General features: G+C 51.9%; 1 protein-coding gene across 1 annotated transcript; it reads right to left on the bottom strand.

Annotated features, from left to right (window-relative positions):
* Positions 1-12827: 12827 nt before the first annotated feature.
* On the bottom strand, positions 12828-16440 carry AQP5 (aquaporin 5). The gene is made up of 4 exons (XM_082785739.1): positions 16024-16440; positions 14426-14590; positions 14080-14163; positions 12828-13528 (listed from the first exon to the last, which is right to left on the bottom strand). The coding sequence occupies exons 1-4, from the start codon at positions 16384-16386 to the stop codon at positions 13343-13345; spliced, it is 798 nt and encodes a 265-aa protein (XP_082641865.1). The 5' UTR covers positions 16387-16440; the 3' UTR covers positions 12828-13342.
* Between the last annotated feature and the right edge of the window lie 1720 nt (positions 16441-18160).

An 18160-nucleotide genomic window follows, 5' to 3' on the forward strand; every position in this document is an offset into this window, starting at 1 on the left:
ATCAGTTTGCATCAGGGAGGGTATTTCCCAGCCCCATCCCACTCTCCTGGCCCCTCTACCTGTAGCGCTTGGTGTTGATGAGCCAGTGCACGAAGTCCTTGGCCTTCATCTTGTCCAGGTAGCGAGTGAAGTCGCTGGTGAAGGTGCCTTCTGAGTGCCGCTTGGTGTTGGATGGGAAGCCATGAGCGCTCTGGGATTTGTACGAGTGCCATCTGCTCAGGAGGGAAGGACGGGGGGAAAGATGGGTGAAAACACAGGGTTTGATGCATATAAAATAGGTGGGTTCCTGTGCCCTCTTTGTGCAGGGGCTGCAAAATACCATAGTATATGGAGCATTCTTTGTAAAAACTGTAATGTATGAAAATCATGGGGTCTGGCAAGCCTGGCCAGCTCTGTCCCTTAAATTCAATATATGTAGTATCATATCCTGTATCTTGCTTGGCTGAATGCAGGTGGGGTGCTGATGGAAGTGTTCCAAAAATTTGCCCAGGAAGAAGGACCCCAAAGGAAACAGAGGAATCCAGGGTGGAGGTGGGCTCAGCACCGTGCCCACAGCATCGCTGCGTCCTGGGTCTCTGCTCCTTGCAATGTCCAGCAAATCTGCCTTAGCTAATAACTCCTGACACAAGCTGTCTTTGGCCTTCAGGGGCCCAATGCCCCTTATAAGTGGGGAGGAAAGCAGCAGTCAGGCTTGCTCCCTGTGCTGCCGACACAACCCCTGGGTCTGGGCACCGTGAAATCCCTGGGGGACATGGCAATGTCCCTGCGTGGGCTGGCAGAGTGCTAGGAGAGAGCTTGTCCAGACTAATATGAAAGAATCAGACACATTTTAATTGCAAGGCTGCCCCTGAGCCGGGAATGCTCGCATCTCAGCCGGCAGCAGAGCTGAGCTGCTCCGACAGCCGCTGTCTGCGCCCTCGGCCACCTCCGCTGACACCCGTACCTGGATGCGTTGGCCAGGTCCTTGAGACCCATCTGCCACCCTGCCGGGATCAGCACAGCAAACACCAGCCCGGAGAGGTACAGCCAGCGGATGATCTTCATTTGCCTTCCTGGAAGTCAAGATGGAAAAGTCTTGGGTTGCAATTACCGTTGATCTCCCCCCCAAATCCTTGCAGCATAGCAGGAGGTGGGTGCAGCACGACACAGCCTCCTTTCCAGGTGTGTCAGCAGCATTTTAGTAGGTGCATGTGGATATTCCCCATCGTTATCTATCCGTACGGTGTTGCCCAGTCATAGGCACACAGCCACAGGAATGGGTTTACGACATCCTTCATTGCAATAAACTTTACCGCGAGCCTCCCCTTTCTATCCGGCAGCAATATTTCTATCTCACATGTATCACCACAATACTACAGAACTTTCCTGACCATTATCTGCTCAGAAAAGCTGCTTTCAGAAGAGTTGGCTAATTAGAGTTTTACATTTCCTATCTCGGCTGGATGGCTTAGCAGTTAAGGGAGTAAAATTCTACCCCCCCCAACCCTTGTTTGCAGAAAATTAGGCTTTTGGTTTATCATCAAGCACTTTTGTTACTCTGCTTTAATTTCTTTGTAGATTGGTAGAAAAGAAGGGAGGGAAAGGCACTTACCTTCTGCAGGGACAACCGTTCCCCTAAAAGCAAGATCCTATTTTCCTCCTTCAAGCTGGTTGTGGCTAAACTCTACTCCTTACCGGTGCTTTTAAGCTTGTTAGCAGGATGCTAAAAGCTGACAGGTAGGTCACCGGTACTCCTCTTTTTAGTTGGATGGGTCATTATGAATCATTACAGGATTTTTTAAGAGGGGCTGTTGCAAAAAATATAGTTGTTGCCATATTTTTCAGCTTACGCCTTTAGGGAGGAGGTGGATTTTTTTGTCATTGCTCTTTCTCTTATCTTTTATTTTTTTCACTGCTTGGACCACAGGAGTGACCCGTTGGTTTCCTCCTTTCAGGTGAGCTGCCCCCCTCACTGCCACAGCACATCTTGCACAGAGAGATGATTTCTGTGCCTGCAGGGCTGCCCTTCCAAACACCTTTGGTATGAGTTAAAAACATTAAAAAAAAAAAAAAAAAAGGGAAAAAAAAGCACACAAGCACTTGCTGCTGTCTTCTGCAGGGTAAAACTCAGGCTTACAGCTCAGCTCATAAGATGGACAGACACCACTTTCCAACCAAACCTAGTTTTTGCCCCCTGGGGCTAAATCTGAATTGGTGATCAGTGTCATTTCATCAGTTTGGGGGTGACTGGAAGCACTATGGGCATCTGTGGATCTGGGTCAGCGTTTTATCCCATGGGACATCCAGGCTCAGACCAGAAACGGGGAACATCTGCAACTCATCAGGCCAAGGACAATAGTTTTGCAGGGGCGTCTCCTGGGAACTGGGCTCGTCCTTTTTAAATCCCCAATTCCAGCCATAGAAAAAAGGCTGGAGAACAGCAGAAGCAATGGAAACCCCAAAGAACTGGAGCTGGTCCCAGAGGAGAGGCGTGCTTGGTGCTGACAGCTCCCTATGGACGCAGAGCAAAGCCCTGAGCTCCCTGGGGATGCCGGGAGGTTGGACGAGGTTTTTAGGGCTGCTTGGCTGGAGGATTGATGGCAGACTGCAATTTTGCATGGTTTGGAGACACTGGGGGAGCTCTTAGCATAAGGAATTCTGCAGTTCAGTGCTTGGGGGGCCAAATATGCACTTCTAACAGGTTTACAGTCAATGGGCAGAGAACAGCAAGCCTTAAGGAAGCGGGGCTGTGCCTCTCCCTCGCCCAACACCAACCACCAGAAGAGACGAGGGCTCTAATCCATGATTTCTCCACCATTTGCTGTCCTCTCTACCTGGGACCTTTCTTGTCGTGGTTGGGTAATTATTATTATTCTACCAAAGAAATTTCTGTAATTATTGTCACTTCCAAAATGCGACTGGTGTTCGGGGACACTCATCTTGAAGAGCCTTTTAATTAGGGCCAGTAATGGCCTCATGAGAAAGCCTGACATCAGAGGAGGAAGGTAGGAGATTAATTAGCTCAACCTTCAGAGGAGAGGTCCAGATCTCCCACCCATCACTGGAACGGAATATTTATTAACACTACCAAATTAGCTCCTGGTGACACTGTTTGCAATGTCCCCCCGGCCTGGAAGGCACACGAACTCTCTGCAGCAGTGCAGGGCTTGGGAGAAGAGAAATTCAGCTCAGCCAGGGCAATGCTCCTGTGCTGCTTCTCACTTTTCTTAACAGTGGCTCCCAGTGTCAGAGTGGGATGGGGAAGTGTCACATCAGACTCCTTCTCCACTACCCGGGGTGATTTTCACTGTCCCTTTGGTGACTTTTTTGCGCCTTTTGTGACAGTTTTCTCTTTCCAAGTGTCTTTGCACCTGGGCTGAGCTGCTGGTGGCTCTTCTGTGCTGGGGAATGGCACTGTGAGAGCTTGAACCTGGTGCTTTCAAATGCATGCACAGATCTGGATTTTGTCCTGGTTTAGGGCTTGGAGAGGTTTTTATGGGCAGCAGGTGGCAGCCTTTGTCTGCCTGCCCTTTGCCTGTCCTTCCTCTGCCTCGCTGCTTCCTCCCCATGGCTTCGGGGATCCCAGAGCGCTCAGTCTGTCCTGCTTGGTGCACCTACCCGGCAAGGACTGAAGTGATGGGGAAACTCCTGGACCATGCTCCATGTTCCCGTTTTACCAGCATTTAGATAAATTCATCCATGCTCCATCCATCCTCTGATGAAGGACATTTCCCCGTTGGGTCCCCCCGGGACCAGGTGTGTGGCCAGTCTGCCCTCCTGCCTCCAGCTTTGGTATCTGCAAGCACCGGGAGAGGCAAGAGTTGCCAGGCTGATCCGATGGTGACAGTGTGACTTGGCCATCCAGGGCTGTCCAAAATCAGGCTGGAAACAAGATGCATTGAGGTTTAAAACTGTCCTTAAAATACAGCAAAGACCCATGGAGCCTCATGCTGTCACCAGCCAGCTCCTGCCCTGGGGCTCAGTTTCCCTGCCTGGAGCAACGGGGTCACGATGGCATCCCCAGCTGCCCCCCTGCACAAGCTTGAAGGCACCTTAGACACAACAAACTGCTCTGATATTCTCACCCTGTAGCCACAAGCACAATCAAACCAGGTGATGGTTAATTTTGGAGGGATTTACTGCGGTTAAGAAGGAATAAAGGCTTTGACTTCACCTTCCTGGATCCTCTGCAAAGAGCCCTGTCATATCCCACAGCTCCGCAGGGTGCATTTCGGGTCCCACCCTGCTCCGGACAGCAGGGGATGGGAAACCAACCCCCTGTGCACACCTCCCAGCCCCACGACACAGAGCCCAGTGCCCCATGAATCAGCTCCCCAGGCTCTCACTGTCCCCATTGCTGCAGGTGCTGGTGGCCTCCTCCCTCCCCGGTCACAATTAAATGCAATCTTATACCTGTGTGTCAGAGCTTGCTACTGCCAAGGCATAACTGAGCAAAGAAAGACCTTCTTGGGTCAGTGGTTTTGCCTGAAACATCTCCTTCAGGGTGACGCTGAGTGCACGGTTTCAGTTTCAGCCTCTTTTGGACTTTTTCCTGTGTTTTCCTTCGCAGGTATTCTTTAACAGCAAAAAGAGGTCCATTAAAAAAGATACTCTGTGTTCCCAGAGAGGTTTTTTGGCAACTCCTAAGGATGCTGGCTGATTTTCCTGCCTTTTTTCCCCTTTATGCATGTTTTTTGAGGCAGAAACCACTCTCTGCCTTTGATGCTGCAGAGTTGAGGGTCCTCAGCCTCCCCCTTGGGGCTGACCTCCACTGCCAGGGAAGCAGAGGTGGGGCTGAGCTGGGTGATGTGCAGGCTGTGATGAGCTCGGCTGGATCCATGAGCCCTTAGGAACGGTGGTCAATACCATGCAGCCCATCCCAAAACCATGTCCAGACTGCATCTACCCCATGGTGGATCTCTGTTTTGGCTGAATCTGTCACTGTCCTCCCTTCAGTGCTAAAAGAATGGAAGGAAAATGGGTGAGATCCAGGGCAAACTTCCCATATGGGAAACTAGTGGGGAACACATCAGGGCCACTGGGGAGCTGACATTTGGGACTGGGACACCCTGTGGGCGTCCTGTAGCACTGACACTTCCCGTTCATGCATCCTTCTCATCAGCAGGAGGTGCTGGTTACTGGGGACCATGTGAAGCCCAGGTCAGAGGCTTTCGCTGAAAACCCAGCAATCAGCAGGAGGGGCAAGATGCAGGACACTTGGCTGAGCCCTTAATGCCTCTAAATCCCGGTGCTCAGCCCCTCCAAGGCCTTCAGCCTGCCATCCTGGTGGCTCCCCTGCTCTCTGCGGGCCCTCAGCATGATGCTCTGCAGTGACAGGTGGGTGCTTCCCTCTTGCTTTTGGAGGAAAGACATTTCTGTCAGCTGTGCTAATAGGTTGTCTTGAGCAGGCTTGGTCCCTCAGGGCACCCTGGCCCAGCACCAAGTGGTTGCTGCTTCATTCTGGGGCCCCGTGGGAGCTGAGCTGGGGCAGTTCTGGGCAGGCAGAACCGTGAGTGTGTGGGGAGATGCCCACGGGACTGGGTGCTCCTGTGGCTGTAAAAAGGTTTGGCTCACTGCCTCGGTGGTTATGTGTCTGCAGCCTGCCAAAATCCCAATTTAGGCCTGGGGATTCTTATTTAATTCCACTTCATTATCTGAGACAGAGATGGTGGTTAATGGCTTTGATATGTGGAAAACTTTGACAGGTTTTTCTTATCTGCTTTCTGGCTGTGCCTGTAACATTATCAAAATCTTACCTAAACTAACGAGACAAGTTTACCTTTGTGCACTGGCTAAGAAGTCCTCAGTGGAGTCTGGAACACATGTGGCAGAGGTTTTAATTTCACCTTCTTGATCTCTGTGGGCCCCTAACAGGCTTCTGTGAGATTAAATAACCCTTGTGTTTTTAGATTTGCAAAAATCTTGCCTACCAGAGACCTTCTTTGGCTGCTTGCAGTGGCTTTTAGTTTGGCAGCCACCTCTGGTAACCAGCTGATGAAACCTGATCTTGCCATAAATCAAAACTCCTTCGCATTCAAATGCAACAATTAACTCTGGGTGTGTAGGTGCAATTAGATGACAAATTATGCCTCAAGATTCACTTGCTTGTTTAGATAGGGAAGCTGTGTTTGCTCAGCCGGGGATGTTTGGCTATGTCTTTCAATCTACCCCAGGGGACACAGAGTGATAAACTCCGGGAGTTGCATCCTGCTCCAGCTGCAGAATTCAGACCCTTTGGCCTCAGCTCCTTGCCCCAGAGACTGAAGTTTTGTCTGCTTGCTTGCACCAAGTGTCAATGCTGTTCTCAAATAACCCATCTGAGTTCTCCTTTCTCCATGATGTTAGTGCAAAATTTATTCTTGCTATGCTCAAGCCTTGCACAGGAGGATTTGAGTCCCTCTGAAGGGATGCAGCGGTAGCCTTCAGACCTGCAGCTCCCATGCCTATGTAGAAACCTTCTTAGCAATCGTGGGTACCTCTTCTGGCCAATTTGGTCTGTTGGAGACAGCAGGGCTGGTGCTAAATAAATGTGACACAAGCTGAAGCCCAAGCAGCTAATCGGCTGCTGGATGTTTGCTCCTGGTGATGCTGGTGCCAAGGGAAGTTTCATTCACAGGCAGTCCCTGAGCACGCCTGGATGTGGGTTGGTGAGCTCTGCGGTGGGGAAGAGCCTTGTTAATTAAAGCAAACCACGTTGCTGTGCTTGAACCGGAGTTTGCCTTGCTGAGATGCAGTGGTTGCTGGAGCGAAGATGCGATCTTAGATGCATTGTTCTTTCAACGTAGAGGAGTATTTGGGAGCTGGGTGGTACAGAAAGGATGAGTAAACTTGAGCACAGGGATGCTGCCTGCAGAGAGGCAGAGCTGAGCTGTGCTGTTAGCGAGGTTCAGCTGTGGCTTTTAGCTCAAAATCCAAACAAAATCATAAAACAGACAATGGGGCAAAACCAAGGACAAAGACATATGGAAAACAAGCCTGCTGATGTCACTGGTGCTAATAGGTGCATATTTACACACCACACTTAAAAGGGAGCCTTTAACTGCTGATTAACTGTTCTTACAGGATTTCTTTATGAAACACCCGACAAATATTTTTTTTATGCCCTTGGAACAAAGCGAGCTGATAGCATTTATATCCTTTTCCTCTCCAATGGCGATTAGCGCTGATTAAAGATACCATAATTCATATGAACTCTGAGCTTTACGCGGAGAGAGCAATGGCTGTTGATGTGGGAAAGCAATCGGCAGTTTGGATAACTGGATTAAAAAGTAATGACTTCTAAAACAGCCGAGAAAAGGCTGGTTTGCTCCAGCTGACATTGCTTTGGCAGGAAAAGGGCTGCTCCAGCACCAAATTAATACAGCTCTAGGGATGGGGGAAAACTCCCGGCTGTTAAAAACTGAAAGAATTATTGGGGAAGGGGAATTTATTTGTTTTATTTATGGCCTTTTTAAAAGGCAAACTGTGTAGGACGTTTTGAGTTTGTTCTCGTCCATTTTTTTTTTTTTCCATGAGTCTGCACAAGAGGGCATTATACAAACCTGCAGCTGCACCTTGCTTGTGGGCAAAAGAGCTCTTGCTGGCTTGCCAAATAGGATTAATGTCAAGCCAGCAGAGAAGGGCCTGTATGCTGGAGGACACATGCCAGAGGCTTTATTTGGTTTGTTAGTGGTTATTTTTTGGGGTGGTTTCTGAGCTGAGCTGGTTCCCAGCCCTCATATGCAGCCCTGCAGTTTTGCTGCATGAGAAGGGTCCCTGAGGACTCGTCCCTTGTTCCAGCACCATCCCAAAGCACTGTGCTGATTGCAGGCTGAGACCAGGCACTGATGTTGGCAACCTTTTGCTTTGCAGTAAACCAGCCCAAATCCTGAGCGTGCATCTCTCCTGGACAGGAGGTTGGACACTGCAGAGGCCTCCAAGGGGCTGTGGTTTAACAAAGATGTGTTTAATTCCCTTCTTATTTGCTAAGTCCTCGCATCCTCGTTGCTCTCAACGGCTGTGCCTGGGAAACCCTTCTGGCTCCGGAGCTGACCTTTCCCAACAAAGCGCCATTGTCAGGCAGCCCTCTGGGCTGCAGGCTTTTTTGTTTTCCCTTCTTTACTTTATTACTCTTTTTTTTTAATGTCACCACCACCCAGAAACACAAGGACCCATTATATGAACCGTGGCTGGACTTTGCTTGTTTGCAAGAGGGAGATTAGGAACAAATGGGCAGCGGTGGGCTGTATCCTGGAAAGCGGAGGCCAAAGGTTTGAGTAAGAGGAAGCTTGGCAGTGGAAAGGCAGCCCTGATCCAGCCGGCACTGAGCCTGTGCTCTCCGCATGCCGGGGTGAGGAAGCCTTGTTTTCACATGGGGTGCCCTGCCTAGGCTTTGGGGTGGAAGCAAGAGGGTTTTTCTATGGGGTGCACCTCTTTTGGGGAGGGTTTCCATGTCCTCTTTCTCTTTTCCCTGGTGCATCCCAGCAGAGGGCAGCAGGAGGTGCCCTGGGCACCCATTGCTCTCCCATGGGTGCTGCTTCAGAGCACCTGTGCCTGGTGCTGTGGTGAGCTGAGCCCCATCCCCTTCAGGTCCCCAGCCTTGGGGCACCTTCAAATAGTTTCAAGCTCTGCTGGGCTTTGCAGAGGCATTTTGGGGCTGTAAAAGGGTGCTGGAGGGAACTGAGACACCATGAAGCTCTCTTTGGATCCTGCCTGGTCTCTGGATGTCTCCTCCTAATCTTTTCTTTAACTGCATGCTTTCTGAGTGCTCATCTTTTCCTGTATTTCCAGTGTCAGTGCTGCATCTTCCCTGTTCTGGCCGTGCACCCGTTGGGATTTTGTGTGCTGCAGACTTGCTGGGAGCAACAAAGGCCAAGCAGGGCTCTGATGGCTTCACATGAACCAGAGCCTGACCCAACGTGCTCATTCAGTGCTGGTCAACCCCAAACCATCCCTGATAAGTGCTCAGCAACCAAAATACAAATTATGGCACCCGGTATTCAGGCGGAGGCTGCTTTACCGAGCCAGGGTGATGCCTGTTGACAACAGGAAGGGTGGCTGTCTGCCCCTGACGTCCATGTGAGCTGTTTCCTGGCTCGTACCGAAATGGTGCTGCAGCGGCTGTAGGCTGGGCAGAGGCTGAGTAGGAGGGGGAGGACTTGGAGCTTGTGCTTAAGAGGAGATGGGCGCTGGCACAGGCAGTGCCATGACTAATGCCAGCACCCATGCCAGCCTTTGCCACGTCTCTGTGCCGAGAGCTCACCTTTACCGGTGGTGTTTCTGCACATCAGCCACATGCGATGCACTGGAAACTTCTTTTTTTTTGTTGTTGTTGATTTATTTGCAAGCCTTGGGCAGAGTCATGCACAGAGAGAGGATGTCTCTGTGTTGGCTTTTTGGTGTTTCGTGGAGATCCTGAATTGGCTCCTGGATGCTTGGTGCTCTGCAGCAAAGTGGTAGCAATCCTCCCGGAGGGGACATCTGCAGTCCCTTGCCACATGGACCTGCTGGTGTCAGTCTGTTGCAATACTGCTCCATTGCTGTGCCATTCTGTGTGTTGTTATTCTGGATTTTTCATGTCATCCTCTTTTCAACAAGCAGGATTGGGCATTTGTTCTCTCTCTTTTTTTTTTTTTTTTTTTTTTTTTTTTTTTTTTGTTGCTGTTTGTTTTGTTTTCTCCAAGTGAAAAAACAGCCTCGTGCTTTCCACGTGAAGTCAGAAACTGTGGCTTTAAGCAAAGCATCTAGAATTGCATAATAGTCCACCCTGCTACCAGTCCAGCAGGGATACACTCCCAATTAGCACCACATTTTATCCCTTTTCACCTGGGCAATGTGTTGGAGAGAGCTGGGGCTGGCCCCTTGCAGGTGCCTCTTTGCAACCCACTGAAGAATTCTGTTTGAGATATTGCCTCTGGGCCTCGCTTTCTTCAAGCACCTGGTCCCTTCCCTGCCTCTACAACACCCAGGCAACTTGTGTTTCAGGGATGTAAAATGATTCACAGACAGCTGCTGGAGACCTTCCTTGCATAGACGGAAGGGCCTCTGATGCATATAAACATAAAAGGTTTCTGAGCTGTCACAACACGTGAAAATAGCTGTGTTTTTCCTCGCTGCCAGAAAAAAGTCGGAAATCTTGAAAATTGTGTGGTAATTACCTACCAGTGGAAGAGATACTTGACTTAAGGATGAGAAACAGCCTGCATAATCTTCTTAGTGCAAAGAAATTGCTTATGGGTATATTCAGGAAATATATAAACTGCATCCACTTCCACCACCACCACTCCCCCCACCCCTGATCTTTAATTACAGCAAATGGCACTGCAGGAATGGCATGCTGAGGTGCCTTAGCGTAACAGTTTTGCCTGACAATAAATATCTCACATATATATTTTTAAAAACAAGAAGCACAGATATAGCTGACTTTTTACCACGGTGTTGGATCTGTATGGCTGCAAGGAAACGCAGGCAGTAGTGTAGGTGTACAGGTTGGAGGTATGTGGAGATGCTGTTCCAGAAATTGAAACTCTTGTTTCTCAGTAGAACCTGGGAAAACAAGCATGTCACGCTTGTGACTGTGTCCTCGAGTATGTACCACAGCCCAGTATTAGGCACTGTAGGTATATCCAGTTTCAAATGTGCAGGGATAATACCAGCCCTTTCTGCATCTGCTGAAATAAGGTTGTTTCCCACAAAACGGCTATTTTTGCAAAGTGATGTTGAAAACCTCATGTTCTGTGGTAACAGGCACATCAAAAATGGTGATGAAGAGCTGTGAGTGTTGAGAGGAAAAATCAAAATAAATACCCATTCTTTGTTATAAAGCATTTCTGTTCCCATCCATGGGAACAGAACAGAACGGGCAGGAGGACCTCAGGGTTTCCCATCCTGGTGAAGGTGAGGTCACGGTGCTTGCAGGATGCATTAAATACAACCTCTCTGCCCCATTAAGTGCAACAGGGACCATTGGGAAGTCGGGCATGCAAGGGGCTTGTGCAGGATGCTGGTCCTCAGCATGGGATAGTGCTAGCACCTGCATTCACCCCCAGCTTAGCAGAGCCCTCCCCTGCTTACGAACTGAGGAAGGGTCTCAACAGGCAGTGCCCCCCTTCCTGCTGTCCCCAGCCCTGTGTGGGGCCATCCTGCTTGTGTTTTCTAGCCGTGCCCTGGCTGACTTTTGTGGTGACGCAAAGCTGCTGCTTCAGAATCCTCTGATTCATCCCCATGGAGGGCTCACACCCAGGCTGGGCTTCTTCTCCTTGTTGTTGATCACACTGCTGGGGCTGGGCCCCTTGGTGGGTGCTGGGCCCCCCTGTCCTCCCACCATGGGAAGGGGTGTGGGGTCTGCCAGAGCAGCCGTGGGTCCTTTCTCAGCATAAAGGTGGATGGGGTCAAAAAAGCAAGGAGGGATGCCCAGGGACAGCCCCTGCGTGTTCAGTGTCCAGGTGTGCATCTGTAGGAGACTGGGATGCAGCTTTTGGGGATGCCATCCTGCTTCCATGGGCACTGGGTGCTTCCCCAGCCCCATGCTGAGCTCTGGGTCACTGCAGTTTTGCTTCCTAGCTCTGCCACCAATCTGTGTGACCCCAGCTAAGAGCTCTTCCACCTCCTCTGCTCCTTCTGCTTGTCAGCTGCCTCTTCTATGAAAAACTTTGGGGTGGCAGAGGAAGACAAGGGGCTGCTGCTACCCAGGCTTCTCCGGTGCCATCGCCTGGATTGCAAAATGGCTTTGGCATGCTCAGACAGCTGGCACTGACCTACAGGTGACCTGTCTGATCACATTTGAGCTGTATCTGGTAGTGGGGAGCACGCAGGCAAGCATCACCTTGGGCATCGGTGCTCGGGGGAAACCTCATGGCTGCAGCACGAGGAGGGGCAGTGCTGGTGGAGCTCTGCACGGGATTTAGGGAGCTGCCAGGAGGGACGGCCAGGACTGTGCCAGCTCAGTGCACCCATGTTGTAGTGAGCCCAGGATAGCCTGGGTGAGATGCTTTGGCAGAAGGTGGTGGCAGAACTGGAAGAGCAGGGCCACAGCAGAAGGTCAGGGTGAAGGTGTGGGTTTGGCACCTGGGATCGGTGCCACCGGCGAGGGGGCTGGGGAGCATTGCGGGTCAGTTTTTGAGGGCACCTGTGGAACCTTGTGGGAGAACTGGTATGGCAGAAAGCCGTGCCTGAGTCAAACCGGCGAAGGAGGATTGCTCTGGGCTCCTCCCAGCTCGCACCCTCCTCGGGAGATGGGCTTCACAATGCCCTGCGCCTGGGCACCCCCTGCTCTCACCCCACTCCAGCACCGGTGACTGTTCCTCCTTCTCTCTCAGGATTAAGGACTTTATCACCTTCCAAGCTGCCTTCTTCTCCCCTTTATCCACAGCAAGATGAGCGTAACCAAACCAGACCTCGGGACGTGCTTTCAGTGTCTGTGTGTCCAAGTCGGCTGCACTGACAATTCCCCCTTCGTGTCCTGCCCAGGACTGGCTTTCTTCCAGCAGGATCAGTGGGACTAATTTTAAGGTGTCACCTCTCCTGGCAACCTCTGCTTCAGCTCCAGTCCTTGGGAGATGCCCTCAAGGGAAAGCAGCCCTTGATGCCTGCTTCCCCTGTGGCAAATGTGGCCCTAGCCATCCGCTGCTGCAGGATTTTGGGTACAGCTGCCTGCTCTTTCCCTGGATCACTGAGATGGCTTTGCGTCCAGTTAAATCCATTTTTGCTCCTAAAAATTTGATACCTGAGTGAGATTGCACCCATGATGTGTTTTAAGTTTCCTTTATTCACAATAAATAATACACTATATTACAAAGAACTCACACAAAATCAAAAAAAAATAAAATTGCATTCTTTCTGCAGCTGTGAATAAACAGGACCCACCAGCACCAGTTAATGCATGAAAGAGCATCTATGAGCAGAGTGGGTGGGGAGAAAAAGGGGGATTGTGCTGCACCCACCTGCCCAAAGTGGTCATTCTTCTTTGCTGGTGTCTAAGTGGTGTTTCCATCCCTTGGGCCACCAAAGGCAGGGCTGAAATCCTGCGTGGGCCAAATGTGTGGTCTCAGGCATCTCTGAATTGTGCAAATATCACACCTAGAAGGGCATGGATGCAGCCGAGTGGGTGTGAAACCACAACGGAGGGCTGCCCTGGGCTGAGAATCCTTCGCTGGGCTTAGCTGGCTGCAGTTAGGGTAGGAGAGCTTCTAGCACTTGTGCTCATGTAGAGAGATTATATACACACACTGCAATGTTCTCTTCTTTCTTAGTCATGGATGGCCTTTGAGTTAGAAGACTTTTGCTTAAGAGTCTACTGTAGCTGGATGTGTTCATGCCTGGTTTTGGTGCACACACCATGTGTGGGGTGTCCTCCCCTCCTTCTGCTTGTTTTCCCCATCTGCTCCTACGGTGGGGTCAGCTCCATGGACTTCTTCCTCTCCTCCCTCTGCTCTTCCCATTCCTCCTCTGACTCGTAGGTGCCCTTGACGATGGCAACCCTGTCTGACATGTTCATGCAGTAGGGGACGAGGATGTAGAAGTACAGCAGAGCAGCCAAGCAAGCCCCGAGGATGGGCCCAACCCAGAACACCTAGAAAGCAACAGGGGAGAGGGTGAGAGGAGGTCTCAGAGGCTGGTGCCCCAGCTGCAGCCATCACACCAGCACCCCCCTGCTGCCCCACGTCTCCCAGCCCCCAGAGAGATGCGAATACCCCTTCCAGTAGATTTTGTGGGTTGAAGTCCCCTCCACCTTTGCTTGGTGAAGAGGCCAAGCTCTGTGAGCGCAGAGCTCTGATGTGCTGGAGGGCTGGGGATGAGCTTGCAGGCAGTGCAGGGTGAGCAGAAAGCCCAGCCTGGGCTTTTCTGTGTGCTTTATTGACCTCAGGTGATGCCCTAGCTCAATACTCTCCATTGCACAGGGGGTTATCCTTTTCTCCTTGCACCTCATGGGGCTAATCTGCTCCCTCCTCCCTGTGTTTTGGGGGATCAACCTCCCTCCTGTTGACTTTGCAAGTCCAGGATGGGCTCTGAAACTCCCAGCCCTGTATTCCCATGGGAATTGCTGCCTTCTCCCCCTTGTTGCCCGTGTCTGGCCCCGGTGTCTCCCCAGCCAGCCCGTCCCAGCACGTAGCTGATGCTCACCCAGTGTGCGGAGCTGAACCTCCTCACAATGACTGCGGGCCCAAAGGACCTGGCTGGGTTCATGGAGCAGCCAGTGAAGTAGATCTGTTGGTGAGGAAAGGAGACGGGGTTAGCGGGTGTCATGTTGCTTAGGAAACACGAGCAGCTTTGCAGAACTGGGGCCTGGAATGGCTGAAGTGTCCCTTGATGCCGTTTCTCTCACAGGGAGGCAGGGAGCCACGCATCGCGGACAAACCCCTGTTGCTTCTTCTAATGTAGGTCCCTCTGGGACCGACCGTGTGAGACCGTTCTGGGGAGCCCCATCCCGGTGGCAGTGCCTGCCCTGTCGTCCTGCCTGGACACTCACCCCCACCAAGTGGCCGACAGCGACGGAGAGGCCGATGGACAGCGCTGGGGAGCCCACGTTGCCGTTCCTGCGGTTGTCTGTGGACGCGAAGATGCACGCAGCCAGCTGGAAGGTGAGGATGATCTCCACCACAAGGGCCTGGCCTGGGGTTGTGTTGTTGTTGAGCTGTGAACCACCAAGAATGGCAATAATGAACCGTCCACAGGGTTTGGCAGCGTTGGGAGGGCTTTTTCTGGTGGATTTGGGATGGCAGAGCCATGCGTGTGAAGCCTCAGCAGGTCTGCCCATGCCCAGAGAGCAGGGCACGGAGCTTCCCGCTGCTCAGGCTCCCTGCTCCTTTCTCTGCAAGGGAAGAAATTCTTTCTCTCTGTTTAATTCCCCAAAGTCTTCCCCCTAACCCCCTTCCTCCCCCCCCAAGCCCCTTCTTTCCTTTGACAGTCCACGTCTCTCTCCTCATTTGCCTCTCGCTGCAGCACTCAGAGTTTTTCCATCTGCACACTTTGTCCCTTTTTACCTGCACTACTCTCCCCCTTGCTCACTGCAAACCGATTTATCCTGGCTCTTCTCCCCTCTGCTTTGTGGAGCACCTCCCCAGGAGGCTGGGGAGCAGCTGCTGCAGAGGGGCAGGGGAGGAAGGGTGCAGGCTGGGGGGGACAACGGGGCACGTCATGGGGGTAAACTGGGCTGTTGCTGTCCCAGGGCCTCCCCAGCCTCTGGGGACTGTGTCAGGTGGACTCAACCTCATCAGGCATGGGAAGGACGAAGTGACCTAAGCTGTGGTGGCTTTTTTTTTTTCTTTTCACCTCAAGGTGACCGGTCTGGGACACGTAGCATGTGGCAGTAAGGCGCCTTGCAGCACCTCATCCTAGCGATCAAACCCTCTGCAACATGCCTGTGCTGCTCCGAGGGGTCTGGACCTGGGCTCAGGTGAAGCAGTAGCTCCACTGCTCCCATTTCAACTGCTTTCTCAGCGCTGCCCCGAGGGTTTGAGACGTGCTCCCTGGCCTTGCTGCTCTTGGAGGGTCCCACTGTCTCCCCTCCTCCTCCAAAAGCAGCTCCTGCCCCTCACAGCTCCTCTGTGCCCTCCCAGCCGTTTCTCCTTCACCTTCTCCTGCTCCTCTCCCCACCCTCTCTCCATCCACAGCCATTTCCCAGCTCCCCAGTGGGCTTCTGCTGCCCCTGCCCATACTGGTTTGACTGGGCTCTGCTCTCTGCCCTCCCCCTCTGTCTCCCGGTGCAGCTCCTATCCTGACACTAATCTCCAGGTGGAGAGGCTGCAGTCAAGAACATCTCAATGGTGCTGGTGACTCACTGGGGCCCTTAGGATAAAGGAAGCGCTTATTAAAGGAGAAAAACCCACGCCATTCATTACCCCACACAATAAACCTGTCATGTCAATACTCTGCTGGCTACATCGACATTTGCTCCTATCTTGCTCCCGTCCCTCCGTGCACGCGGGACACCGTGCCAACACCAGCCATCCGTACAGGTTTGGCCCTCCGGGTTGGTGCTCGTGCCAGCTGCTCGCTTACAAGGGAAGCAAAGCCTGCATGGGAGGTGAACATCACGGCGGATCACCTCCAGGTGGGGAGACTTACCGAATTGATGGCCAGGTTGCCGCGGGTGTTGGCTGGCGTCACGCCGTAGAGGATGCCAGCGCCGGCGATGGCCCCGGTCAGCTGGGCGATCACGTAGAAGAGTGTCCGGAGGAAGGAGATCTGGTTCCCGACGAAGAAGGCAATGGTCACTGCGGGGTTGATGTGGGCGCCGCTGATGTGGCCGAACGCCTGCACCAGTGTGCCGATGGCCAGGCCGAAGGCCAGCGAGATCTGCAGGATGCTGGGGAGGGCAGACGGCCACTTCAGGGCTGAGCCGAGGCCGATGAAGACGAAGATGAGCGTAGAGATGAACTCGACAAAGACGGATCGAGCAAAGGCCAAGGTTAATATTTCCCTCTTCATAGTGGGAGTGGGTAGAGGGCGGCCAGCGAGGAAGGAAGTTTAGGTTTCCTCTGTCTCCAGGCTCTTCTGTCTGCACCGAGTTGTAGGGCCATACCTATCTATATATGCAACAGCAGCAGGGAGCTGTGTTACAAGGCGGGGGGTGGAGCCAAGGAGTTAGCCAGGCCTCCCAAATTATCATGTGAAACTGGAAAAGTTTCCATCCGAAAATAACTTCGGAGCCTCTTGGTGAACCAGTGACTCAGATATTGGTGGCATTTCTTTCTCCTTCCCTCCGCAAACAAAGAGCCCCTATAGGGTGTCTCTGTGGTCGTTAGATAACGCGATTGCATAACGGCGCTGTGCTCCCTCCTTGGTGTTTCCCTTTTACTACCTTCCTCCCACCAGGTGCTGGGTGTTTTGCTAGCAGAGGTGTTCTTGTTATTCCCGTCCTCCATTTGCTTGCGGAGTGGAGGGCACTGGAGCTTTGCTTGGAAAGTCTCATTGCTGGTGTCAGGCTGGAGGAGCTCTCCTGGGGCAGGGCTCTGAACTTTGGCAGGCAATTTAGATGGGGTGTCAAAATGTTAAACAAAGTTAAGCACCTGGAGCTGCTCCCAGGCTATCAAGATAGCTCAACGGCAAAAAACGAGTGGCTTGAGATCTTCCTGGGAGCTGGGCAGGGCTCAGGGGGCACTTTGCCAAGCTTGGGTTTCCTTGCAGTGTGCAGGTGGAGGCTGAATGGGATGGGGTGGCCCTGATAAAGGGGGGCAATCCCTGGCGAGCCTGGCTCCAAACCCCTTTGCTGCCTTTCTGCTTTGCTGCTCCTTCTGGAGCTTGATAAGCATCGGGTGTGGGTTTTGCCGGTGTTGGGGGTGCTCTGTGCCCATCGCCAGGGAGGGTGCATCCTACCTCTGACGTCTCAGGCCCCTTTCTTTTTGCTTTTCAAGCTCTTTCTCAATGAGGTCAAGGATTTTGCTCTTGGGAATGCCAGCACAAAGCCATAGACTTTGCATGGGCACAGGCCATGTTTGCATGTCTCCTTTCATGTTCCCATGGTGCTGGCCTCCATCCTAAATCTGTCTGGCTGAAAATCCTTGGCTGGCAGTGAGCGGAGGTGGGAGGCTCTCAGTGCTCTGTGGCAGGGAACTGTTGGGCACCGAGGTTTTGGGGTGGAAAAGGCTCTGGTGACAGTTAACAATGAATTCTTGATCCCTTTGCGGTTTTGTGCCAGGATTTATATTTGTTTCAAATGGGTTTGGGTGCCAGCTCTGCTCTCCTTGCTGGACTCCAGCTCGGCTGATTGTATATCGCCTTTCTCAAGCAACTCAATTCTCTGTGCCTAATGCAGTGAGCTCAGGCCAGGATTATCCACAGCTGCCGTGTGCTTCTGCAGAAGTAGTCGTGATCCAATGCTCAGTGAGCAAATCTCTTTGTGTGGGAGAGTGGTAAAATCATTTAAAAACCTCTTTAAATTTAAACCAAAATTAAAAATTTAACAAGTGCTAAAAAATTGTATTCACTGCTGCCTTCTGCTGGGTGCAGTCAGACTTGCACATTTCCTGTAGCATTTGAGGTCAAAAGCTAGGAGGGATTCCCCTTCAGAGCAAGAAGAGGGGCACTCCTTCCTCCAGAGCCAAAAATACATGAGTCCTTTTCCTCCAGCTGTACCCAAAGCCCTGAGCTCAGCACACAGACCCAGAGAGTCTCGAGGGACCGAGGATTCATTACAGTGTAATTCCTGACGATCATTTTCTCCCGGTTCTGCTGGTCCTGGGGAGATTGCCGAGTTAAAAAC

The sequence above is a fragment of the Aythya marila genome, assembly GCF_965140915.1.
Source record: "Aythya marila genome assembly, contig: HAP1_HAP1_SCAFFOLD_193, whole genome shotgun sequence".
Lineage (NCBI taxonomy): Eukaryota > Metazoa > Chordata > Aves > Anseriformes > Anatidae > Aythya > Aythya marila.